Here is a 27620-nt window from a genome sequence, read left to right as displayed (position 1 = left end):
AATTATTTTGTCAACATGACACTATTTGCAGTGTAAGAAAATTTCAAACATACATCCACTTGTGGACACAGAGTACCAATGAGGATTTTTCTTGAGTTTGCAGTAAAAACTATGGCAAAAATGTCTGTGTGAAATCGCTAAATTTCAGACTGGACAATGAGAGTTCGAATCATCACACTGTTTCTGTATAACGTGAATCTGAATGACATTTTTAAAACATTACAGATTGGTATGAAGGCTGATGGGTAATTTTAACAGATGGGTTCTAAAAACTAATGCCCAACTTGAGTACAGTAAACTTAAATCTACTGTGTCAGGAACGTACTGTAGGAGTTGACTTGGACAGTCACCATGCCTTTGACAAAAACGTCTCACCGATAATTGTCTTCTGTTTGTCAAACAAGTGAATTGTAGAATGAATACATGTGAGGTAATCACACCATTTTAGTTGCTAAACATTAAAAGTGGACAAATTTGTCTAAATCCATTCAAAGTCGCTGAGTGAGATATATTGGATTTTAGCAGGCAAATTGTTTCTGTTTCTGTATGTGGCCCTCTACAAACTTTTGTTACACGCTCTGAAATACTGTACCTGCCAACAGGGCGAGAAGGAGTTCTTCCCGAGCTAAGACTGTGCTTCAGTATAGATTCATTAACTTTGGAGTTCAAGTGCAGATCAGTTTTTTCATTGCAGCTGAGACGTGCCGCATTCTGAGTTCTCCTGGTTAAACATTGAAACCCCCTGCCGCGGTTGAACAGCAGTTTCGAAAATGGCTCAGTCGGTGTGGTGGACTGGACGTGTGCTCTGTAAATCTCAGCCACGCTTTGAAAACGTTTTTCAGAGGAGCCCACCCTGTGTGTTTCTTTCTTACCTGCGTTCTGGTCTTCTTATCCGACCTTGTCTCTGGGAGCTGGGTTAGTTGCTCTCTCTCTCTCTCTTTCTCTCTCTTTCTCTCTCTCTCTCTCAGTGTCCCTCCACTGTTTTTCGGCTCCTCCCTCTCCGCTCAATCTACATCCGTAAGCAGAGAAGAAAAGATTTGTGAACACCAGCACAAGCGATGAGGCTGACAGGTCCGTACAGAAGCACTCGCTGGCAATCAGGCACGCTTACAGCCCGGGGCATACAGTGAAGTTCAAAGCCATGAATGAGTCCTTCCTGCGTCAGCAAGTAGGAGCAATGGACACTGTTTGTTTAACTTTGTGAAGGTGCAAGCACCCTATCTATTAACACCTTAACTCTTTCGTTCCAAAAACCTGCAGATTTTTTAGTATAGTGGAAGTGCTGACATATACAGTATTGCAGGTTGTCGGGTTCTCCTGATGGGAGATCAACATGGCGGGCTTTATGGAGAAACCTTCCAAAGCCCGAGGCACCGATCACTTTATTGGCCATATACAATTTCTTGTATTAGGAGGTTGTCTTTTCACATACTCCAACTTGCTCTCCATGTGATACACAGACAGGGAGAGAAGCTTGAGGTCAGACTGCAGGGTCAGCCATTTATACGGTACCCCTGGAAAAGCTGGGGTTAAGGGCCTTGTTCAGGGGCCCAACGGAGTAGGATTCCTGAATATGAACCGGCAAGCTTCCAGCCACAGATCCTTAGCCACAGAGCCACCACACCACCTATCATGTCATAGGCATGTAATGACAATGGCCAGTGTTGGGGATTTCCTCCTACTGTGTCACCAGTGGCATCACATTCTACACACTCTTTCTCCCTGCTTGCATGGAGAATGCGAAGTGGGGGCAGTTAAACAGCTGCAACCTACAGTACTGGTAGGTTAAATGAAAAAACAAAAAGTTGGTGAGTGTGTGCCCTACAATGGACTGATGTCCCATGCAGGGTGTATCCTGCCTTGTGCCCATTACTTGCCAGGATAGGCTCCAGCTCCTCCATGACCCCGTATTGGAAAATGAATGGATGGATTCACTAGTCTGCTTTCCTAGCGAATTTACCCAGTGTCTTTTGAGTGTGTAAACTGAAATAATATCAGTTATTGGATTGAATGGACTGAATAAAATGCACTACAACAATGACCTAAAAGGAGACAAGAGAAACCAGTCTTTTTATATACAGACATAAAAGATAACGTGTGCTACTGATGTCTCCAAAAGTTCGTCTTTGCTATTGCCAGTGTCTGCACAGGCTCACTTCTCTTAGCTGTGATAGCAGCAGAGCAGAACCACAGGGAAATGACAGCTCTTACAATTGTCCTGTGTTGAGCTGAGAGGTACAGTATTTGCACACTGTGAGGAATTCAAGGCTGTGGCTGAGGGCTGTGTTTTAAGAATATATGAGCTGTGTTGAAAAGGTTCGAAACAGAAAGGTTAACTGGCTCTGCGTGGAATGCATGTGTGCTGTGTGCATGTAAGTTATTCTGAGGCTGCAGAGGCAAAGGTTTTTAACCGAAACCAGTCGTGCAGGAAATGAAGTGTCACATGTCTTTTTTTTCCAGAGGGTACTGCTTGTATAGTACATGAATGTTAAAGAGATATTTTAAATGTGGATTTGGACAGATAGTTTAGAAAAAGGTACAATCTGTTTCAAAGCAGTTGTTCCTTTCAATTTTGCATAATGTGGTATCAGAATTTGCTTGTGGTTGAATGTTCAGAAATTATGGTACTTAATGCCTGAGTTACCACTATAAGATCCTTAAATATACAGTACTGCAACTTGCAAGTGCACTGCGTGGAGTTATAGAAAATGAGTCTTATTTAAAAAGAAATCATTCAGGTAAAATAGAAACTGTATACTGTCAGCAGCTGAGTAGTGGTTAGGACTCTGAACTCCAGACTGCAGAGTCATGGCATCCAAATTCTGTGTGGTTCCAAATACTGCTGTGGTTTTAACAAGGTGCCTCTTTCAGAAAAAGTAAGTATGACATATTCATTCCTAACAATTCCAAGGTATCACTTTTTTGACAAAAGTCCTCAGTTGTTGCTACGCTGACTAAATTACGATTTTCATTTTTGTCATGAATACAGGGGCACTCAAATTTCACAGAAATCGGTTGATATAATAAAGTACATGCGCTGTCACCACCCTATGTGTTACCAACATGAGGTATGTGAAAGTTTATTATTATAAAAAAAATTCTCTGGCACAAGTTGTCTCACCTTGTTATGTGCAATGCAATCCAGTAGGTGGCAGCACAATCCAATTACCGCCTGTCCTTTCTACGAATGAGCCAGTCATTTGCTTTGACTTGATTTTTTTAGAGACTAACGTAAATCCCCTCTACAACCACCTTTACATTATAAAGCCATATTAAGGACTCGACAATGAATTGAATGATATTTAAACCTGTACATGTCAACACAAGAGTGCTGTATGAAGTTGTGCTGACAAGACACCATTGACCTTCCCTGATCTTGATGCTACTTATTAAGCTTCTTTTTCTATTTTAAGATATTTAAGGAAATCGCTGTTGGTGACTACGCTGGTCTTATGACTCTTTGTAATGATACGCCACCGTAAGAGTGTCAAAGTTTTCAACACCTTTCACATTGTTGCATAAACAATGAACATCAAATTTAGTTAGAACTATTCTTGCGAAGGCAAACATTTTGTTCTTTTTTGTCCTTTACAGGTAACTCCGTTTTGGCCTTACAGATATGTTATCTTAAACCAGTTGTGACTTTTAGCACCTGATCTCTCTGGGGGAAATACATCCCTGAATTGTGTAGCGTCTTCTTCCAATTCAAGGTTGCGGAGGAGCGGGATTATCCTGGCAAGCAACGGGCAGAAGGCAGGGTACACCCTGGATGGGACGCCAGTCCATTATGGGACAGACACACATTCACACCAGGTCCCATGCTCCCAGAAGCTTAATTAACCTACCAGCATGTCTTTGGACTGTGGGAGGAAAGTGGAGCACCTGGAGGAAGTCAACATGAAGACGACAAGAAGACACAAACCAGGTTGCAGGCATTCTTTTAGATGGTCAAAATAATCCTTAAATCAAGTCTCCTGTTCGTTTTATACTGATAATTATTCATTTGTGCCTCGGGACTAAGGAACTCATACTATTCAGAATACAGTATTGTGTATGGGGTTTGTCTTCTTTGGCTCTCAGTTGCCTTGCAACCAGAATAGTGCTTTTAGCTCCTAGTTTTAACTCTGGGAAAAGCGGAGAGAATCCTTTGTAGATTAAATGGAAACATATGCAAAACTGCAGATCTTGCAGAATTCCTGTTTTTCCATCTAGCATGCTTCAGGCAGGTGGCGGCTTTCTTTTTTGCTGACCTAATATACAAAGTAGACGAAGAGATATGAAAAATGAGAACAGTGGCAGATAACAATGATCAGGAATTAGGAACCTATTAGGAAATCAATGACATGCCATGGCACGTATAATTACAGTTATATCCCAGCCTGCATCGTACCAGCCCTGTGCTAAATCCTATATAAACCAGATGTTTTTCATTCGGAAGGAGATCGCTACAGTATATTGCATAATAGAGGCCAGACAGGAACCCAGTAAACACTACAGTAACGAGGCAAATATTTTCACAATGAGCTGAGTGGTGGAAGAGGTAATAAAAAAGGGTCTGACCTTGGATTGTTTATTATGCGGCAGAGCAGCTAAATGTTTATCTTGGAAGCCAGCGTCGGTTGCAGTGACAGAAAACATAGAAGACTAGGAGTTCAGAATAAAGACTGAAGAGAAATTTCACAGACCCAGTTCTGTAAGTAACCCTACTTCTCCAAATGTGCTGCGTTTTGATGACGGATCTGCTCTGGGAGAATTTGGGCCAGTTGAGAAGACGTCCGCCTGTGCTGACACAATAAATTACTAGTAATTATGGAAACCGCTGCCAATTACTGTGAGGCGAATGACAGAGTACTGTTAAGCACCTGATCGCTGGGCATTGTGATTTGCATTGCCAGAGCTGATCCAAGAACTCTTTGGAAGATATTGCATTTCTGACAGTAGAAAGTCGACCTAAGCCTAACTTGGGAAAGTCCAAATAATTGCTGAGGTCTGAATGTAAGGGCTTTTGCTTATACGCAAAAATACTACAAAAACTCCAAAATAAAAGCAGGACAAGATGTTTTGTAGTTCAAGTAGGTAACTGTGTCAGCATGCATAGGCTGCAAAGGAACAAGTTAAAGGTTTATTCCATGCTGAAAAGAGAAGAAGGGAAACACAACATTTTGGTTGTGGAGCCTTCTTCGGGTGTTTTGTGATCACTTAAGACTGACCTTCCTGACTTTTTGTGAAGAAGGATGTACTGTACAGGCTTAAAAGACTGTAGATCCATATACAGTGTGCTTAAGACATCCTAAAGAAGTAGTGTAAGAGCAGAATTTAAAGAAGAGGCAGAATAATGCTCTGTGCAGCATATATTATGTACTGTATAGAAATTGAAATAACTGCAGTCATTCAAAAGATAGTGTTAAAAAAGCTTTGAATAAAAGATCAATAATTTGGTGAATGACTGAATCTTAAAAAGCTTGCTTATTTAATCTGATTAAATCTTTTGAGGATATATTAAAATACTTTTGCTCTGCAAAATATGAGAAGGTAGATTGCTCCATTGGAATTCTGTGCATTTTAGTATTTGCTGCAGTGAGAACCAATTAAGATTAGCCAACAGATACAGTCTGTTTCAGCTCAACCTTTCTCTTTCTAATGGGGTTCATGTTAGCGATCTGATATACCTGTAGGTATTTTCTCTGAAAAGTGATTTACCTGTCATTTCTGGTATTCATGGGGATAACCCAGTACTCTGTAATAATGATTGTTTTAATAAAGTTTTTATTCATGAACTGCCCTATAATTCACTTGCATGGGACCAAGAGCAATACAGAGCTGTGAATTCCACATAATGTAAAAGTACATAATCATGAATGCTCTCTAGCATTTTCTGAAAGAAAAACAAACTAATGAATAGTCCCTATTTTAGTAGTCTTAGATGTGTTAACCCTGTTGATCCACACTGTCCAATATATAGATAACAAATAAAGCAAGACAAGGTCATCAGTCCTTAAGACATGCAATCTTCTGACCTTAACCCAGTTTGGAGCGCTTGTCCTAATGTCTTTCACTTCCTAGGTGGGACAAATGGCCGATCAGGCAAGGTTGTGGAAAGAACCGAACTTGCACTGACCCTCAGACACTCAGAATCACCCAGCTGGTCTGACATAGGCTCTAAGAAAGACAGCGTTCTGATGGATGACGTTAAGTAGACTTCAGGGTCGCTTTGCTTTTACATGCCTTGATGCATGATAACACACTGTGCCATCCCCAGCTTTTGTTCGAGATCATTAATAGTAATCCCACAGGAAAAACATCCCTGAGCTGTTCACCCACGTGACATCTGACTCACTCACTCTCTGCCCCCTCCTGCCACTCCTTCCTCTGTAGCTGGATAAGGGAAGCATTTACTATCTCCCCTGGCTCTCCCAGTGTGGTCTTACTGGCTGGCTGTGGAAAGACTGACCTCTGTCAGGAAATAAGCTTGTCCACCTGGCATGTGTGTGGTGGCTGGGGGATAGATTGCCCTCAATTTGTGGGGACATTTTTCTTAAATGTAATCCCTAAAGACAAAAACTGCTGAAAAACAGATAATGAAGTGAAATTCCTACATTGGAAATGACCTTTCTTATTAACTACATGGCATCTGTGTTGCATCTTTAAGTGCTAAAAATAGTTTTAGGTTTTAGACACGTGTCACTTCATACAAGAGAAACTTGCTAAAAACCTTTAGCTGGTTAGATTTCATGGTCTCTCCATGACGACAATGATTTGAGTGTGGTTAATGGGAATGGGAATAAAACTACATGTATATTCTGTATTTTAGTGTCTGTGTGGTTGAAAAATCTTTTTACCATGTTAAATAGGCAACATGTCTCACTTTGCAATTGTTTTCATACCTTGTGCTGCTTATATGCCTTTTTGGTGTCTGCTAAGCAGTGCTTTCAGAGCTTCGCCATAGAGGCAGAGAAGAAAACCCTCTTTCCTGTATATTAAATGTCAGGCACTGTTTTATACATCAGAGCTCAGAGTTGAATGATTTATTTTATCCATATTAAATAGGCCTTTCTCAAGTGGCAGGCTCTCAACTTCTAGTATTAATTACAGGTCTGTTTGTGCTGTCAGACTTCTTTTCTGCTCTGGCAGTGATTAGCAGGCAGTTCAGGCCAGACCTCAGTGAAACTGGTGCCTGAGAGCCATACTGATACTGCTTTCTTTTTCACAAATACCTCAGAACTGAGCTCCAGAACACTGGGAAAGTTAACAAGTGTCAAGACGACCTAAAAGCAAACGATTACCAGAGACATTCAAAATGAGGGGATTCAGAGAGATTGTTCCAGAAGAAAATGGGTTCTGCGAGATGTAGTAAATGTGTACAGTATGTATTTGAATCCTTCAAGGACATTTAGTCCATTCTCTCATGTACCAGTAGAGGGTGTTAAAGACTTTGAAAGTGGTTTTAAACGTTAGTTGACTTTCCCCCATTTTTTTGTTTTTGTTTGTGTAAGCCATCTGTTTTGTTTAATTTTTAATCTTTTTGAAGTTAGGCAATTTCTGAATCTGTACATATCCAAGAAAACGTGCTTATTAGTGTTTTCAGAAATGAGATATGCTGTGCAAGTGCTTCACAAAAGCCAATAACTTTTAACTCAGCAGTTATAAGTATCTGGGGAAATCCAGCATTTTAGCTCAAGAAATGTGCGCCGTTCCTGGTGGTTTTATCACAACCGACACCTTGAGTTGTGTTATTGCTTCTGTGCCCATCTGACACTTAGAAATACTGACAGAGCTTCTGTTAGGAGTACATCTTGTAGCAATCAGCTGCCATGTCAAACACATACTGTACATCACACAGATGTGTAGAGGCTACAATCCTGCAGAATCTTTGGCTACCATTTAATGAGCATGTGATCAGTACTTAGGAAATGTAATTAGCTGAACCAGTAAATGATTGGATATATGTCCAGCATATAGTCAAGGCTGAAATTAAAAATAGAAGTCACTGTAGTTTAGGGTTTATCGCCTCTGTTTAAAGTAGAAGCCGGTGCAGCATTTCCATCTTGTTTTAGACTTGATGCCACAGCTGTTTTCGTATGGCTGTTTAGTATGGCTTAGCTAATACATAGTAATGGCAACATTGTCCTACAGTGGACTGTCAGCCCAGTTGGAATTAACCCGAACAATAATTGCTAACCCAGCCCCTTTGTGCTGCCTGAGTTCTCTGTCTTTTCCTCTAATCTTGTGTTTTTAGTTCTCTTTTTTGTGACTCACTAGGTTAAATACCATAATCCTATTCATTTCTAACACCTAGCTAGCAATTATAGAAATTGTTGTAGGCTGCTCTGCCCCAAAGAAAGCATACATCTGTCATAATTATTTCAAGGTACCAACCCGATACGACTTTAGTGCTTACAGAAACAGAGTATGGGAGACTCTCACTATTTTAAAGAGGTATCCAAATACTCCACCCATTTTTAAATGACCATTACTCATCACTAAATACAAGATAAACTGGCTAAAAGCTTTAAGTCGTTGGATTCCCTGTATATAATTCCTTTATTTTTTATTTTTGCATTTTGAGTCCAAATTAATGATTCTAAAAAACAATTTCAGCTTACTTAATTTCCTTACTGGAGAATATATTCTATACATTTACAGTCTAATATGAAACACACTAGATTCATATAACAGCAGTGTAATATTCTCTGATAAATGCAAATCACAAATCAAAAACTCTTCCAAGTTTGTAGGGGAAAGGACTTCAGAATGAAATTGCTCTTTTCACCTGTGAGAAGTGGATCCTAGTGTTTAAAGAAAGGATTATGAGCAAGTCCCTTTACAAAAGTATTAGCCTCCACTCCCAGGCCACTACTGAAGTCAATGGCTAACCTATTTCGGCTTTGTGTTGGATATTACTGGCTGGTGGCGATGATATAAGATGGCTTACAATTTTAGTGTATTTTTGTGGCACAAACAATTTTGTTTACACCTATTCACCATTTGCCAGTGTTGATGATGCATTGTCGGTATTAACCTTTCAAATCTGGAGCTAGATTTCATCAGCACAACAGTGTGTACAGTATGTGTGACAGATACAGCTGTGCTCTGCCCCTGCTAGGAGTTGATCCCAGTCCAGTACAGGCTCAGATCGGATAGAGCCTCACTCACAGACAGTGGAGTTGCTCAACAACGTGCTCATTGCCACTCAACGTATGTACTGTACATCACATCAGTATTTACCACCTGGTACAGACTAAGCAATTTAAACATTTGACTGAATTCTGGTTTCCAGCAGCACGGAAATGAGTTAAATGTACAAGTGTCAGCAGAGAGATTTATCAAATACTGGACCAAAGTTACAGACCATGCCTTTTTGGGAGCACAAATTCACATATTTTTTGCTGAAATGCTGTCTGCAAACAGACTAGTTGGTTGTTCTGAAGATGATATGTTAGAGGAAGCAGAGGTTGTGCTATTTTCTGATTATAAACAGAGCCCTCAGTGGCAATACAGAATTGTCAGTAGACTACCAGGATACAATGAGAGAAGAGTCAGCCAGCCTGCAGGAGGCTCATCAAGGGTAGACCAACTCATTGTCTCTTTTCAGCCTAAATTTACAAGAGCAATCCATCCACTGTAGGGTTTATATTTAGGCATTCATATTTATTCACCTTATAGTTTCTTGTTGTCTACCCAAAAGAGGTCAGAAATAATAGCATCATTGTCTAGGATTTTGCAATATTCTTTTTTTGGTGGAGGAAGTGTCAATCAACTTCATGCCCCACCCCTTGAATGCCGATGTCATTACAAGTCGCACATGATTATCTCCATTAGATTATGTTTTGCCTGCCTTTATACCTGTAATAAAGCTTGATTGCTTGGTACTTTAGTGATTTTGGACCCATGCATTCACTAATCGAAACAGATTATTTTCCTTTCTATGGAGGCTGTAGCCACTGCATTATTTGTTCTGGTATTATTATGATATTCTATCTGGAAACACACACTAAGGACAAAAGTGCAGGGATAACAAAGCATTGAAAAGTTTCCAGTCATGTGATGGAGGCTGATGAGTCTGCTGGACCAATCAACTTGTCTGTCAGTATTCCACTTCATTTTGAAATCACTGTTGTTAAAAACTTTTGATAGGAATAAAGATGAAAAGCTGACGACACTGGCTCTTGTTAGGGAGCCTGTGTGACCTTCTCACATGTCTTGACAGAACTGAGCAATAGTCATTTCCTACCTCAAGCCGAAATCCGAGTCCCGAAAGAGGAGATCTTCCTGATGCAAAATGTCTTGGGTCGGATGCGTATGCGTGTCTCTGTGTTTCCCAGGAGAGCCAGTATGCTTCACACTTGTGGGATGCCAAGGTATTGTACATAGTCATCACCTTCCATGGAGGAAATATAGATCTGAGAGGGGATAACGTCCCATTCTTAATTGTACTTGAAAAACCTCTTTCTGGAAGACTTCTTCTCCTGTCTGCGAAAGCTCTGCAAAAAAATGGATCTCTTTAAAATTATGATCCACCCCCTGCAGACAAAAGAAAACACAAAGGAAATTGCCTGGGAAAGAAGAAACTGTCTGGTCCTGCTTGTCAGTGCAGGCCGTGTGCCAGTATGATTCAGAACTTTGACTTTGACCATCCACATAGCGGGGGTTAGCAGGATATTAAGAGCATGGCAACATCAGTCAGTCAGATTCACGTCTCAGTCTTGAATACAGTGTCTGCTTATGTGCTGAGACAGGAAGGACACACATCTGCCTTCAATCTCCTTTCAGTCTCAGTCCATTGAGGTGGACTCTGAATTCTGGATTGTGCACAAAACAAATTTTATTTTTTAAAAAGGGGGAAAAAGTGACTGGGTGCTTTTTCTAACACACACAAAGGGTGGTTCCTCTAGATCCTTGTGCCTGCTAGGGAATTTCTATTATTTCCATCTGAGGATGGAAACTATTACACAGCTCACAGGGCTTCACATGAACTGCTGAGTGGGTGGGTCGTGCAGGGCTAGCGCACACACATGCACACACAAACACTGTGACTCACTCCCTGCACTTCAGACTACAGCCAAGCCACTGGCCTGAGACAGCAAGCGGCTGTGCACTGCAGTTATCTCACTGCTTGAGCAAGATTAAATCCACAAAGAGCGGTAAGTACTCCCGACTTAATACTTTTGGTCTCTTCTGTTTTTTTTTTTCATGATGATTGTGTTTTCCGATTTGACTTTGGCTAGTGTGAAAGGCAAGAAATTGCAGGAATTGCAGTTGTTTTAGGTGGCTGTTTTCATTGTAGTGGTTAATAATCACTCAGGGGTAAAACAGTACTGTATGGCTAATTTAATTTATTGTGTTATTCTTCATAGAAAGCACATCAGGTACCACATAAAGCACTACAAATCTAGTTTGTATGTCTGTAGAACAGTGCTGTGGCTTGCTGGTTAGGGCTCTAGACTTGTGACAGGAAGGCTGTGGGTTCAAATTCCAGGTGAGACAATGTTGTTACACCCTTGAGGAGGCACTTTGCCCTAATTGTTCCAGCACACTATCCAGCTGTGTAATGGGATTCCAAAGTTGCGTTAGATTAATGCCAGCTACTATCAAAGTCAATAAATCAATATACTGTATGCACCAGTTAAAGTCCATGTCCGTTTTGTATCTGATTGGGCTCTTCTTGAATAGCTAGTGTGCCATCTATTTGGCAGCGTCTAGAGTAAGGGGCCAGTCCGAGTCACTCTTTGGACTCAGAGCTGCAATTTTTAATGAGTCTTGCCTAATTGGAGTGAACCTCCTGGTGGTAAATGGATCATTCATATCCATGTGCCCAGTCCTCCGAGAGACACATCTCCCCTGCCTCAGCACTCCTCACGTGTGCCAGAGTCGTGTCACACAAGGGTGGCAGCAGGATGACCCAGGGGGAGAGTGTAGAGATGTTGCCTAAAGCTGCACTGCGGGAGGAAGGTGGCTTTGTTGGCACAGTAGTAATAGTGTTTGTGTATTAGTCCAGGGGATGGGGGTTTCCTCTCATTGACCCCAAGCAGCAGACTCAGGTGTCACTTTGCTCTTACACTGACAGGGGCAGAAAACCCAGTGCTCAACTGAGTTTCAGCTGAGGGAGAGATGGCTCAAGTCTGGTGGTAATCATGGACCATAGAACAGGGTACATGACTGGAACAGAGTAGGAAATGTTTGTTTGAATCTATAGGTTTTCTACAATGTTTGATTGGGGCTACAAAATAGTGTGTATATTGTAGCATTATACTGATTGCATGATTAAGGGTGTCTAGCAAACCTGATGCATTGTGGATCATGTGTTGGGCTGGGGTAGTTTTGCAAACAGGTGGGTTGCCTGTTTTTGCGACCATTTGAACTTTTTTTGTGTATTACAAGAATTAAGAACATGAGAGGAGGCCCATCTAGCATGTTTAGTAGTTAATAGTTCATCCAGCTGTTTCTTGAAAGCAGCCGGGTTATCAGTTTTAACAACATGGCTGGGAATCTTGTGCCAGACTCCCAAAACCCTCTGTGTAAAGACATGCCTCCCTCTTTTTGGTTTTAAACACACTTCCACAAAGTTTCCTTATGCGCCCCCTGGTTGGTGTGTCTTTGCATAGGAATTTCAAGATTTGTTCAGTTCAAGAATGTCCCATCCCGGAATGCAAAAGAGATGTGTTTTTTTTTGGAAAATGCAACCAACACACATAAACGCACAACATAACACACACCGCTCAAGAAGACACAAAAGGGAACCCCCCAAGAAGCAGAAAGGACTCTAGGGCTCCCAACCTGGAAAGCAGACATGCTGACATAAACATAAAGAACCGCGGAGGTCTCATTGCGGATGGGTATCCATTACCCACACTAGTGGCTGATGACACTCACTGAGAAAGAGATCCTCAGCTCACAGGAGCACATTGTACAGCTGCTAACAGAAGTGCTGACTCCCTGTGTCTGACACAAGGTTATTTGTTTAAATGTAAATAGTGTAAATGTCCTTGTTACCTTTGACATATAAATGAACAATAGAATGAATACTTTTTCTTTCTAGCAGGTGATAGGTAAAGGAAAGCGTGCTGGTGAATTCATTCATTTAATACCTGGGGGATGCAGCTCTACAGAAGGCCTTGTGTCTGATTCAGCATGGCCATTAGTTACGCCTGCAAGTTCTTTCTTCTTTTCTTTCTTTTTTTTTTTCTCAAAGCGAAAAATCATTATTTGGCATCAAGGCTGCACCTTCCCCTTCTTATTTTCTGGAATGGCTTATAGCAGGGATGTTCACTCCTGATCCTGGAGAGCCCCAATCCAGCAGACCACAGTATATCTAATATATGATTAAGGAGTAGTTCCTCTAGCTGAATACAAGCCTGGCTAAATTCTTTAATAGTTTACAGCTGTTCCCAGTCGTTAGAAGCAGTTAACCTATACAACTTAATTGATTATGGCTCTCCAGGACCAGGTTTACAGAATCAGTTCAGAAAATCCTTAAAAAATACCAAAAGGGAATGGTTTTTGTTAAGACACAAATGTCTACATGGAGTTACCCATTTTGCTTTCCTATTTTTATGCTTCATTTAAGCAGATAATTCAGTCATTTCCAATGATGCTCTGTAGTGATAAGATCTGATACATATACAACAGGGAAGTTAATGGAGCAATTTGATTGAAAGACTTCACTTAGAGGTATAGCAGCACTGTTTCACTGCAACCTGAACCTGCAACCCTTCAATCAGGGGTCTAGATCCCTAACCACTAGTCCAGACTGTTACCTGATCCTGATGAAAGGTGTTTTATTATACAAACTTAAGCTCTTATTGCTAAGCGCACACACACTATTTTTGGTTAGATAACATTCAAATACTGTATGTATTCCACCGAGACTAGCTCCTTGAAAGTCATCCCAAGGCCTTATGGAACAGTACGATACAGTGGCTCTGTTAAGTGTCGACTACAAGTGAAGCAATTTAGCAGTTTGTGTCAGTTGTTGTTTATGTTGTATGTGTTTTTGCAGATAGAGACAGTGGAGAAGGTCTAGACTTGAGCTTAGTTGCTCGTAAAAGCCCAGAACACTCTGACTTCTTACTCCTGTTGTGATGTGAGAGGTGGTGATGGGACATTGAGTTTAGGGTTGCTGGTCACTATGAAAAGGCATTCAGAAAACACTGATCACACTGGCTGACTCCACCCTCCAACGATGGTATCAGAACATTCCCATAGCGAAGTACTATGTGAAGCAGTTTGTTTGACAAGAAGGAGATTGGGTGTTCTCAAAAGATTAAGAGGCAGTTATTTACTTAACCTGTTTGATTATAAAATAAAATAAACCATCTTCAACCGCCCTCTATAAAGCAAAAAGATGATTTCATGTGCTGCGTGGAAGAGTTCTGAGTAAATGGGTATTTGATCTCCAAGGGTCCAGGAGTACCAGACATGTGGAACCCAGTTTAAAATACTTTTGATTTCCTGTGGTTACACAAAGCTTATACAGACAGCCCCAAAATTTCAGACTAACAGAAAAAAAAAATAAGGATGGCTTTCCATGAAGGAAATGTGGACAGGCCCAATAAGAAAATATATCATTATAGGAGAAAAACACATATCAAAAGGTCATAAGACAGGTGAGAAGTTAAAGAAAACACACAGAACACACACACCTTTTTACATTTGAACTAGAGGACAGAATCCCCTATAATAGGAATCTACTTTGAAGACATAGGAATTGACTTGAAGAGTGATATAGCCAATTGAACGCAAACCAACTGCTGGCCAGACTGCCAAAAGACACCCAACAGGAACCACATGCCCCTACCGTACTGCACATCCACCACTGTTTCATGGGCTTTAAACAAATAGTCCTCTCGGGATTGGACCCGAATCCTGTGTTTGCTCCAGAGCTGTTTTTTACCTAATGAGAAGAAAATACAGAAGGAAACTGGAAGCGGGTTAGAGAAAAAAAGGACAGCGGTACTGTACGTGGGGCTAAAACTGAAAGGCGAAGCCGTGTGGTGTCTTTGGCAAAATGCAGCCGCGGTTCATCGCCAGAGTCATAATCAGCTCTTCCACTTCAATGAGCTTCAGAATGACAGGGATAAAGATCGCATCACAGCAGGGGGCACATAACTGAGGGCTGTATGACACTTCGCCTGGGTAAACACTGTCAGGGCACTGACAGATCTGCAAAGGGGCTGTTGCTCTGCTATGCCTTACAGATCACTTTTCTCTCTGTAGTGCTGTGCTCTTTATTATTTGGTAAACCTCTTACAGTACATTCAGCCCCACTACAACTTCATAGCAGGCACCAAAAGTGTTCTGTCTACCTCTCTACACTTCAGCTATTTAAGCCTGCGTTCCTGCCTTTGTGAAACCCAGCTGTATCCACTTTAAGATTCTTAAAGCCTCCAGCTCCCAAAATACAGAACAACCTGAAATGCAAAATCCTGCTTAGATGAGACAACAGCACTCATGTGGCAGATACTGGGTTATTCCCAAGGTGCAATTTAGTAGCAGGAGTCAGGAAGTAGCCAAGCTAAATATTTCTCTCAGTTCAATATGGAAGAAGATAAAACAAAGATATGTCTTTGCTTCAAATATTTATGTAAGATTGAAGCACTTGTAAAAGATAGGCCTTGCATACAGAACCTAATGGGCAGCACAGCAGTCTCCCGGACTGATAACAGAATCCCACAGTCTGGGTGTTTTAGCCTCTGCCTAGTCAAGCAGTCTTGTGAACCATTACCCAGTTGAATTTGCGTGGTAATGTTTAATTTGTCCTCTGGATTTTATGCTAATTTGCTTTCATGGTGTCATATTGTACCTTTCCTGCCCATTGCCACTTTAGACACTGATAATGATATGATCTTTTTCATTAAGGTAATATTGCCTGTTTTGTAAATGTTCAATGTGGTAATGTTTGCCTGCAGTGAAAGCAATGCTAAGGCCTAACTTTCTCTTTACAAAACATTCAGGCATAACCTCCTAGGCACAGCTGCAGGGTTAGAGTTTAAAACTGCAAGCAGGAAGCAGGTAAGGGCTATGGAATTTAGTGAGTAGATTAGGCTAGGGAACTTCATTTTCCAGTTCTTCCAAGCTCCTTGACAGTGTGTGCGAATAATCAATAACATTTAAGCTGGCTGAAGTGTGCAAATAATGCATTCGGACGGGAATATTCCTGGGCTGGAAACCCAAGTAAACTGATGTCTGCAATGGGTGGGAAAGAAACGAATCCTACCACGAACGTTTCCATTTCTGTCTTCACCAAGTGTGAGCAGGGTGTGCTTGGCGTGTGTATGCTGCAGCAGCTTGCCTCCGCTCTGCGCGAAGTGGCGGGTCAAAGTAGCTCGGAGATTAGTCTTGAAAAAACACTCAAATGCTCATGAGTCATTGAGTTGCTCAAAGGTTTTCTGGCATCGAGATCCACTGAGCCAAGCAGTTTCCTGGATTCTTGTCTCAGGCACTCCAGCACAAGGGCAGGAACTTTCATACAAGACGGCAGGGCTGTAAGAGAGGAAAGGAGGCACAACTGTTTGCGTTCTCTGGTCCCTAACCCTGTGCTGTGAAATACCACCTTATCGCAACAAAGAGCTTTCTTCATTGAGAGCCCGGAGATCTGCCAAGCACTCGGAGGATGTCTTTTGAACGGGCCCTGAGGTTGCCATAGCGATGACTGTCAACGTTTCAGCAGCGTTTTTCACAGAGCCGGAGAGAAGCAGCGTCGCAGACTTGCGTTAGAGCACAGAGCTGACAGGATCAGAGGCATCACACCCCGACAGGACTGGAACGGTCTGACCGAGCTGTGGACTGCACCGTGAGTAGGGAAAAACCCTGTTTTTGAGAATGCAGGCAGCTACATTTTGTCGAAGTAGTAAATTCCATCTGATTGCGCCCTGATTAGCTGTTCTTGTGAACTTTGCTAAGGCGGGGTTTAAAAGCTGATAAAATATCGTGCAAGATACCCTTTGCATTTTCTGTCTTTCCCTGGCTTCTATCATTGTTAATTTACTCAAGAGCAAACTTTCAAAAACCAGCCAGGAAACTAATATGGACTTCCATTACCACACTGCGATCTCCTTGAGGTTTTTCCCTCTCTCTTGTGGTCATTCTTTTTGGCAGTTAAAGAACTCTGGATGACTTGAAATGACGACACTGCAAAATTCTTTCAAAATGCATCGGAGGGTGGCTCGTTTCAGGTTTCACTCACTTCTTTTTCTATTTTGCTTTTACTGCCGTGCATTTACTGTATATTGGCCCGAACACTTTGTAAAAGACCCATTGATTTGCTGTTATCCTGAGCTTCTGGGGAGAAGCAGGCTGGGCATTTTGACATGAGATGCAGAGCCTACAACACAGTGCAGGAATAAGAGATCGTATTGCAGAATTGCAGAAGCAGAGATCAGGGGGGCCAAAGGTCTAAGTGTATTTGTGAGTTCGTGCTCCTCTTCAGGTGTCCTTTTTCAGTCATCAGACTTTCAAGGGTGTAAAACTGGAGGAGACCAGGAGTGAAAGCTCAGGCACATACACAGGGGACACAAGACTCTCATTAAGCAGCAGTTTTTGCCATTTTAAGTGTTAGAAGTTGCACGTTGTTAAATAATCAAATTCTTAAATAATCAAATCAAGTGCTTGATACCTTGATATAATTCAATTATTAAAATTAAGTCTCTATGGCACTTTCTGGAATAATAAAATAACATCAAGTAACATTACCTTTTCTGTTTCATTGGTGCTCATTGTGAAGCATATAAAAGCTGTAATGGATCACATTGCTATGGAATGTGAATCTTATTTATTTCCCTTTTCGCTGCAGGTAATATCTTCAAATAATGACGCTGAGATGAGGATTTATTTTCTCGATATATTAAGTAAAAGACATTGAAAGATGTAGGTCACATATCTGAACCCGATCACCATCAAATAGAACAAATAGGCTACTAAATAAATCATCCAGTAGAAATGACTTTTAGAGAAAGGAGACTAAAAGGGTTTATGAACCCCACAGAGAATGAGGATAAATAAGTCCATGGATAAAAAACTTTATATGCAACTGTAAAGATAGTCCTAAGCGCATTCAGATTTTCTGTGCAAATATTTTCTTGCTAAACACATACAGTAGCATGTAATGTGGCATAGAGATACAAGCATAGATTTCAGAGTGGTGAAAAGGTAGCTGCTTAAAGGTGGTTATACTGGATTCATCCGTTGGATAATCAGGATTGGATTTTGCTAAGCCAGAGCCAAATCCACTCTTTCTAAGCAAACACTCACCGGGCTGTGTTGCACAACTGCTCAGGTTTCGCAAAAGAGAAGAAGACGCAGAACTGGTGAGGTACTGTACGCGGTTTTAATTCCCATGTAGCCTGAGGAACGTATCAAAGAGACCCAATAGCTGTGAGGCAACAGAGAAAAACCGGAGCGTGGTTTGTTTTCTGCTTCTTTGGAATTGCATAGTGGGGACTGGGGGATCAAAGTCCAGGCTTGAGAGAACGGCTTCACGTCTGACATGTATTTGAGCAGACGTTGCTGTCTAAACTATTACTCTCACTTGCAGTGACGAAAGGTTCCCCCCGACCTTAAATCTTTGCCCCCCCGCCAACATAGCCTTGCTCACAAATGTAACTCGCACTGTTACGAGATCTGTTCTAGTTGAAAATCCAGTTCCTGATGGTCCTGATTGTGATCATACCAGAGTGATATCATAAAGTGTTCAGACTGGTTCCAGAACAGTAAGCCGTGGAGTTTACATTCTCTTTTCACATGATTCTAAAGCATAAGCTAACAAGGACAAAACACAGAATGTAAGATGTTTGCACAGCTAAAGAGATATTGCTGGTGGTGGGAAAATATTTGAAAAGAAAATCCTATCTCAGCTATCTCGGATCACAGGGCTAAATCTAATCTTCCCTTTGATGTATAATTTACGTTTGTTAAAAATTGCCTAGATTTGGCCATTTCTCTCAGCCCCTCTCCTCCATTATCTGTGCTCTCTTAAGAGCGTTTTATGACAGGCCTTGATTTGCCAGCTGTGCCCAGCCCATAAGACCAATCATTATCATCTGTTTTTTATAAAGGGGAGTCCCACCATTTAACAATGAGCAGGCCTGTTGTAGATACAATACTGTAAACATATCTCTCAACAAGGACATCCACGCATCAATAAGCAATGGTAAAAGGCAGCAATATTCTGAAGGCTGAAGTTTAGCACTCTTATCAATAACAGACAGAATAAGGTGAAGACATGCATGATCCAGGGCTAAGACAACCAGCAGGACACATGTTAACTTCTTCCATGCTACCAAGAAAGCCATAAACACAGACCTATCAAGAATAAAACCTTTCTCATCATAGTATGACTCTCAGCTCCTTAAAGATGATGATGCCACTCATCCTCTTTGGGTGTTGTCTAGCATTACTCCCTTCCTCTTGTACTTTTCTAGAAGTAGTTTTCCCTCAATTACTTCTTTCATCAGACTTGAGGTCAACACTGATCCGATCCAGGCAGAGGATGAGTTCACCTTTATCTCCCAAAATGACACAAAGCCTCTTCATTATTTTTCCCCTCTGTCCAGTTTACTTTTCTAGATTCTCAAACATTCACCAATCTTCCAGGATTCGTTGTCTTACTTTCTCATTGTCCTAGTCTCAGATGTTGTTCTCCAGATATGGATCTTTGTTTTGCTTCCTTTCAGGTGTTTAAGCGATTAGTGAACGGTTGTTTTCTTTCTCTCTGCAGCCAAGTTTGGCTCTTCCCCGGTTTCTGGTGTTGATTTTCTGAGAGCATCATCCATCAGGCTTGAAAAGGTTACCTAAGTAACAGAACTCTTTCAGTCCCTCTGATGCTCCTTTCTGTGTCTTTGTCCGTTGACACCCTCACCACTTTGGTCTTTTTTGTATTTGTTCTCATTCCACTATCCTTTACTTTTTTGCTTAGTTTAGTAACTAAAGCTCTGTGTTACCCTGCACAGCTCTGTCATTTGTAAGTCTGCATGACCTCACTCTTTGTTCTGCAAGTGTTATTCCTTCGCTCAGGTTGTGCCATGCTTCCTTTAGCATTGCTTCTATGACGCCATTGAAGAGGGGTGATAAAACTCACCCTTTGTATGCCTCAAAACCATTTTACTCATTACAAACCATAAATCCTTGATAGTAGACACTGTAGCTGTGCTGTGGAGGACATTTTTCTTGTGACACTGTGAGAAGAGCAGAGGTCAGTGGCTGTTTCACTGCTGTGGCAACACAGGATTTTTGGTGGCATCTTTTATCCATTGATTTCTATTTCCCTGACAGCACTGTGCTCTGGTTTAACAATGCAGTGGTTAGCATATCTATGTTATGCTGGGGAGGTGGTCACTGCTTTGTGATTTATGGGAAACAGGGTGTTGCAAGATCTGACAGAAGTGGTGAGAGTGTCAGAGACCTGGTCTAACTCTAGCTGTCCGCTTTATTTTTAACAATGGCCAATTTTCTTGGTGACCACCATGTGTGGCCACAGTTCCACAGTAATATCCATATCAATGGTTACCTTGGGATTGATGTTTTGTCCTGGTGCAGAATCTGCATTACAGATTCTTATGGAAGGAGGTTCGCTTGGGCTGCATTTGCAGGAAAACGTTGAGGATGACTCAAATGAGCTCAGAGTGTTTTTTTTTTGTTTAATGACTTGCCAAAACAAAATGTGGAAGTTTCCTTAGGTTAGATTGCATTCTAAAAGTATCATACAGTATAGCAGAACATCACTGTATAAAGGGATGATGAAAATATATACTGTTCTCTCTGTATAGCTTGTATTTCACCAATGAGTTTTACAAAATCTGTGCAAGTTTTAGATCCTTCCAAACAAGTCTGGGAATGCAATTCCTCCATTCATCTGTGGCTTCAGTCCAGTGGGTTGAAAGCTATTGTACAAAACCCTCATAAAACTCTGTCGTGCCACAATGTGCTTAAAGCCAACAGTTACACTGGATTTACTTTTCATTTGGTATCTAAAGGTTGTTTTGCTGCCCGATCAGCCTCCTTGGCTCAAGTCTGAACAGTCTAAGCGTAACTGCCAAGTTATAATTTTCTGTTTAATTTAATGCCATGGCCTATGGGAGGGAGGCGTGCTATAGGCCTCCAGGTCTTTCTTATACTGTAGCTGCCTCTTTCACCTTCATTTGCTTTAAAACCTGGGAAACGTTCTTTTGGTTCAGTCAATTGGTTGCAAAGAAACGTAAACACTAAATCATGAGGCATGCATGTTGAGTTTCAGCATTCACTGTTTAACATGTTCCATTTCTTCTGATTCCAGAATTGTGTGACAGGGCTCTACTTAAACAGGCTCACTGTTTGACATTTGATTTTCTCAGCATTACAGGGAAGCCAAGCCAGGATGAGGCTTATCTTGGGGTTTCAAGTACAAAATAAGGGGGGCCCTGCCCCTTTTCTCTCCTTCTACAGGCTCCCCCAGAACTGGGATCCCTGGGAAGCTCACCTGCTTGGTTTCTCCTAACTTCGCCCCACGCAAGTTACACACTTCCTGCTCAACATTCAATCGCATTTGCATGAAATGTGATCAGCACGTGTAGAGCATAATGGTTTTGCCAGGATGCTGTGAAACATGGTTCTACTCTAAAGCAAATGGAAAACACAAAAGCTAAGAGCAGTAGGTTCAGACATTTTAAAATGGGAAAGTGAGGGATGCTTATCAAGCTGTAAAACCTTCCAGCATCTTCCAGCTCTTGAAAATTAGTATTCCAGCAGGAATTGTTTGTCCCAGCCCCATATTTAGTAAAAGACTGATTAAATGACCAGGCAGTTGGCTTGTACAAGAACGAGCCCTATTTAATTTTTTAGACACAAAACAAATATGCCTTCAGATCTTGGAAAATATCCTACTTCCACACCAGATATGAGTCATAGTTTGACTTAAGTAAGCTGTTAAGAATGTTTGACTTCAAAGAAGACATGTCTAATGAAGCAAAGTGGGAATTTAACCAAGTAAATGTTACAGTTGATTTTACCTTATTAGGTGGGATTCTGTTTTGGCCCCTTTTCTCTGTAACATTTTCAGACAGATCTGGTGAGTATACATGTAGTTCAGAGTGTCATTTATAGCTTTAGCCAAGGCATCCTTATACTGATTTAGGAAATGAATGTAGCTGCTATTGCAGCCCATCTCCAGCCCATCTTGCAATGAAGCCCGGTCCAATCAAAAGTGAAATTTTAACATTTGTTTTCAGATTCTATGATTCTGAGATTAAAATCTCAAAGTGAGGTCAGGGCAGGTTAAGAAATGGGAAAGGTCTTCAGTGTCGTGGGATCACTTGATCTCTCCTGGCAGCCCTGAAGTATGGTTTTGGACTGGTGTCATAAAGTGATAAATATTGTCTAGAGAAAGTTTAGACAACATCTAAGATCATTAGCTGCGACTGACATCTCTTGCCACAGAGTATTCTGAACTTCCATTAAGGGTAAGACTGTGTTTTATGAGCAGCTCAAGCCATCGTTGTTCCAGCCTCTTCTGTCTGGTAGAAGCTATAGATCTACCCTTTTTAGGAACAGTGTTTATCGTCCGGTTACAGAGAGATTTGTCATGCTAGAGCTTGAGTAATTCTGTCTGTGATGGTAAGTGTGTGGGTGGTGCAGTGGTTAGCATTATGCTGCCTTGCACAAATGAGGCACTGGGTTCAATTCCTGGGGTTCTATCTGCAAGGAGTTTGTATGTTCTCACCATGTTAACTTGGGTTTATTTCGGTCCCAAGATATAATGGTAAACTAATGGTCTTCTGGGAACATTGGCCTTGGTATATTCCTGTGTCTGCACTGTGATGGACTGGTGTGCCGTCCCAGAGAAATCCAGCCTTGTGCCCATTGCTTTCTGGGATAGATTATCCCCTGCAACCCTCAACTGGATAAAGAGGATATAAAATGGATGGATAGTACTGTATGTATGCATAGTGCGATTCAATTATCATGACCAAATATTATTTAAACGAAAGGGGAAAAATGACACAGTTTAAGTTTAGTGTAAGTAATGTTTCACAGGAGTAATGCTGACTTTTCACACCATTGCGATCAGTGATCTGAAATGTGAGCTCTTCATAAAAGAATGATAGCATATTTCCCAGGTTCTGAATGTAGTAATTTTACACTTTGGGAGCATGATCATTTGGTTTCAGAGTCTTGCTTGCACTATGCTTTCCTATTGCTTTACTGTACTTCACTGTGCAATTCCACACTGGACTTAACTTCTAGAATTGCTTACAAATTAAATGTTTTTGAAATACAGAGCACACCTGTGGTAAAAGGGCCAAATTAATTTGATAGAAATTTTGATACAATTTAGGTCTTCAAAGAGAGAAACTGTTTGCATATAGTTTCTTGGTGGCCTCATTAGTGTCAGTTACTGTTTTACAGCTGCTTTTATGAAACTGTCTGTGTTCCGAGCATTTATTTTTATTTTGTAATTTGGCATTGATGGGGGCTGAAAAAGCTGAATCACTCGCTCATAAATGCTCACAGGCAGTTTGTGTTTGTTCTCATTACCTGTTTCAACTGGCAGGAGGTGACTGACGTTTATATAAAAAGAACCACCAACATGGATGATATGTTATGTTTGATTTATAGATGCTATGACAGAAGTGTATAATGAATGAATGAATTTATGGAGTTTCACATTGACATGTTTCTTAGAATGATTTCAAAAGCAGCCAGGCAGCCCATGTCCATATACTATTAAACCCAGTGCACTTCATCATTGTGAAATATTTCTCAATGAGATCTAACAGGGGAAAAACGCTGCCTCACTGATAGAAATATAGATATGAATGGTTACAGTGTTACAGGAAAGAAGGGGCCTGATTGTTCACTTTATCTTCTCTTGAGTTAAGCAGTCTTTACAAACGAGAACAAAATGGCAATGAAATGCATCCCACTGCATTTTCAGATTTCACTGAAACATGAGCCTGTAGCAGTGTTCATGGACTCTGCACAGCTTTTGGCCTCAGTACGGGAATATCTCTGTGGTTTGGAATGTAAGATTTCATTAGAATCTGTAATGTATTTAACAGTTTATGTAAATCCGATCGCATTTGGTATTTAAATTAATACCACTCAGAAATTTAGTACTGTATTCAACCTTTATACCTAGTGATTTTGAATAGATGCTCATCATTCAGACCATTGCTACTGTTAAATCCCCTTTAGCTTTCCTCATTAGAGTTCCTGGAGTTCAAGGGATATTCGCAAAAGCCGCTGTCAGTCTATGTCAGAACAAATAAATCCCAAAAAACTATTTAATACTTCCTGAGTTTTTTTTAAACGACTTATGATACACTGTAAACTGTACTGCTGGATCCCCCAACACACTCCAAACCATCCTTTCAAAACCATCCATCAATTTTCTGAGTGCTGCCTCCAATTCAGGTCCTTTGAAAACCTTCACACTTTCTCAGTAACCTAATAATAATAATAATAATAATTATAATTGCTTACACTTATATAGCGCTTTTCTGGACACTCCACTCAAAGCGCTTTACAGGTAATGGGGACTCCCCTCCACCACCACCAATGTGCAGCATCCACCTGGATGATGCGACGGCAGCCATAGTGCGCCAGAACGCGCACCACACATCAGCTTTCGGTGGGGAGGAGAGCAGAGAGTAATGAAGCCAATTCATAGATGGGGGGATTATTAGGAGGCCATGATTGGTAAGGGCCAATGGGAAATTTGGCCAGGACGCCGGGGTTACACCCCTACTCTTTTCGAGAAACGCCCTGGGATTTTTAATGACCACAGAGAGTCAGGACCTCGGTTTTACGTCTCATCCGAAGGACGGCACCTGTTTACAGTATAGTGTCCCCGTCACTATACTGGGGCATTAGGACCCACGTGGACCACAGGGTGAGCGCCCCCTGCTGGCCCCACTAACACCTCTTCCAGCAGCAACCTTAGTTTTTCCCAGGAGGTCTCCCATCCAGGTACTGACCAGGCTCACACCTGCTTAGCTTCAGTGGGTTGCCAGTTGTGAGTTGCAGGGTGACATGGCTGCTCCATCCGTAGTGGAGAGAAACCTAACCAGTTAGCCGGGGTCATAATGTACATTTGACGGAGCAACCTTAGGCCTGTTGGACTTTACTGCATGAGAATTCCATGTGCAGCTCCTCAACCCTTTGCTTCTGCTATCTGTAAGTGCTGGGCACTGGTCAATATTAAACTGCTTTTCAAATTCATATCTTCTCCAGCACTATGGCTGGCTCCTGTTAGAAATGCCTCTGTGTATTGGCCCTGGGCGAAAAGATACCGTCAAGTGCTGCTTTTCGGCCTCATGATGATGATGTAATGGAATAAACGGGCCAGGACCTTACTCAGAGCTACTCAAGCTCTATAAGCCTCCCTGTCATACTGTACCTCTGTGTATAAGATCACAGGGCGGGCAGCATGATGAGCCACACTTCTGAAGGATTTCAGGAAGTTTTACAATGAAGTGTTTATCGGATTAGTTTGCTCCACTTGCCCTTTTTGTCTGATGAATCCTTTCTTCCCTGTTGCTTTTCCCTTTTTGTATGAGTCCTCCGAGTTCTGTTTTTTCAGCACTGGGCTGACTGCTCACTACTGCAGCAAAATGGAACAGCTTGGGAAAAGACTTAGCTATGGTGTGGAAGAGAGAGCAGTAAGGTGAGGAGAAGCTGGCCAGCGATCATGGGCTGAAGGACAGTGGGATCTATTTCCCAGTGCCTTCTCCCCACTCTCCAGTTTCTCATTCGTAATCCTCCTGCTCCCCTACTCCACAATAATTCAGAAGCAATAATGGACACACACTATAGAGCTATACTGTCTGGTGCTACCTAAACAAACAGCTGTTCGGACACCATTTTCTGATCCTACAATCTTCATCTTTCTGACTGTGCCCTTTTTAGTGCCACTGTCTTGTGCCACTATAGTCCCTTTTGCTATATAACTTTATATACTATACTTGTACACAGATTTGTTTAGCACGTACTGCAATCCCCTGCACTGTAGAAAACTGCACTTTATTGACAGAATGTAACTAATACACTTTGACAAACTTTTTTTTTCCAGAGTAACATAAGTCATTACACTGTGCATATTATACCTTTTTTCAGTTGCCTTGGATAACCATGTCAAACAAATAACAAAGAAGTAGCTTTTCCTAATAGAATTTGATGAGCCTGCTCAACATGGAACAAATGAGGTTTAAAGAAAATCTTCATATGTCTAAAGGGAGTTGTGGTTGCCATTGATTTAAATGGAACAACTGTACAGTACCTTCTGTAGAAATGTCTTTAATGAACACCAGAGATGGCTGGCCTGGCAAAGTTTAGAGCCGCGCAGTTATGAAAAATCAGGCAGGGACATTTAATTATTCTGCACTATGTGTTCAGAGCTATTATCTACCATTTGCCATGGCAACATGAAATATTGTTATGTACATCCTAAATATTTATACATACATACTTTCTAGCTTGACTACAAATGTCAGTTGCTCTGCATGATCTCATTTGTGAACACTGTACGTCTGCAGATGAGTTTATACCATTGCTCAGACACTTAAGGGTGATGTAATGATTTCCCAGAAAATGTAGCTCTAGATCGAGAGCTTTAAAGTTGTAAAACAAAAAGGTGATGTTTCTCTGCTTTAACAAGACAGTTTTGTCTTGTCTTGTTCTGCTGTGCATCTTTGTATTTCTTGTCAGTGACACAGCATGAGATCAGACTTTTTCTGCCTGGGCTCTCTTTATGTCTAAGAGTTTTCAGAAACAGTTTCTAAACCTGCCACGTTGTTGTCAAAACTGGCAGGCAAGTGGGAGGACAGCGCCATGTTGTGGCACTGTACTGAAATTTGTAATTTGGACAAGCAATTCACCCTACTCCTGCATGAAGTCTGCAGAATAAGTCATTTGTGAAGATAAAGGTGAATATTACATCATAATTCCATTATAATTATACTACAACAGTGGAGCAAAACTTACAACCATGATATGCTAAACATGAGAGTACATTCAAGCTCATTCTTGATGTGTGTCCCTTATCATACTCTTTCTTGCATTGCTTTGGCAGAATTAACATAGAAAAGAAAGACAAGCAAGTGAACTTTTTTCAGTGCACAAACTGCATTTTTTTTTTCAGGATTCTCCATCGTGCTTATTCTTTTCCTAACTGAGGTGAAAAACCCCAGAGAGCAGCCCGAGGATAAGAATAGTTCAGAACGAGAAAGTGGCCTGTGCTATCGAGCTGTAGTTGTGACAGCCAGGACAGCAAGCAGGGCTGTGATGAGCACTTCTTTTCTAATATGTGGCTGTGTTTCTGAACCTAGGTGGAGATCACTCAGGCTGTGCTCAGCATTGGAAGACCGTGATTAGGACATAGTCGAATGACATGCAGCCCCAGGTAATGCCTTTGGCAGGAGTGAGATGACCACAACATCATACAAGCTTACAGTACAATACTTATCAATCAATCAATCAATCAATCAATCAATCAATCAATCAATCAATCAATCAAGGTTTATTTATCAATGCATGAACAGTACACCCATACAGCGGTGTTGTTGGCAATGAAATGCTTTATAAAGCATCTTCCACCTATCTGCATTTGCTTCTGTTGTTTTCAGCTTGTTGAACTTGTATTGCTAAAACATTTC

General features: G+C 41.3%; 2 protein-coding genes across 7 annotated transcripts in view; one reads left to right on the top strand and one right to left on the bottom strand.

Annotated features, from left to right (window-relative positions):
- The window catches only part of LOC102689237 (rho-related BTB domain-containing protein 2), a 36548-nt gene extending 26073 nt beyond the window's left edge, over nt 1-10475 (bottom strand). Inside the window, exons 1-2 of the mRNA XM_015362856.2 lie at nt 10232-10475; nt 873-1009 (exon numbers count right to left, since the gene is read on the bottom strand). The gene's annotated coding sequence lies outside the window, so the exon portion shown is untranslated. The remainder of the gene's footprint in view (nt 1-872; nt 1010-10231) is intronic.
- Nucleotides 1-27620, top strand: part of sorbs3 (sorbin and SH3 domain containing 3) — a 62212-nt gene that overhangs the window by 2361 nt on the left and 32231 nt on the right. For 3 of the 6 annotated variants that reach the window (XM_015362541.2, XM_015362479.2, XM_015362295.2), the window contains exons 1-2: nt 11058-11141; nt 27294-27367. In XM_015362541.2, the coding sequence (XP_015218027.2) occupies nt 27356-27367 (12 nt within the window). In that variant the 5' untranslated portion in view covers nt 11058-11141; nt 27294-27355. Of the gene's footprint in view, nt 1-968; nt 2877-2989; nt 3069-3594; nt 4694-11057; nt 11142-16427; nt 16790-27293; nt 27368-27620 lie in introns of those variants that run through there. The other 3 variants (XM_015362411.2, XM_015362368.2, XM_015362601.2) reach the window with 3 other exon arrangements.

Source organism: Lepisosteus oculatus, chromosome 2 (genome assembly GCF_040954835.1).
Source record: "Lepisosteus oculatus isolate fLepOcu1 chromosome 2, fLepOcu1.hap2, whole genome shotgun sequence".
Lineage (NCBI taxonomy): Eukaryota > Metazoa > Chordata > Actinopteri > Semionotiformes > Lepisosteidae > Lepisosteus > Lepisosteus oculatus.
This window is presented reverse-complemented; position numbering and strand designations above follow the sequence as displayed.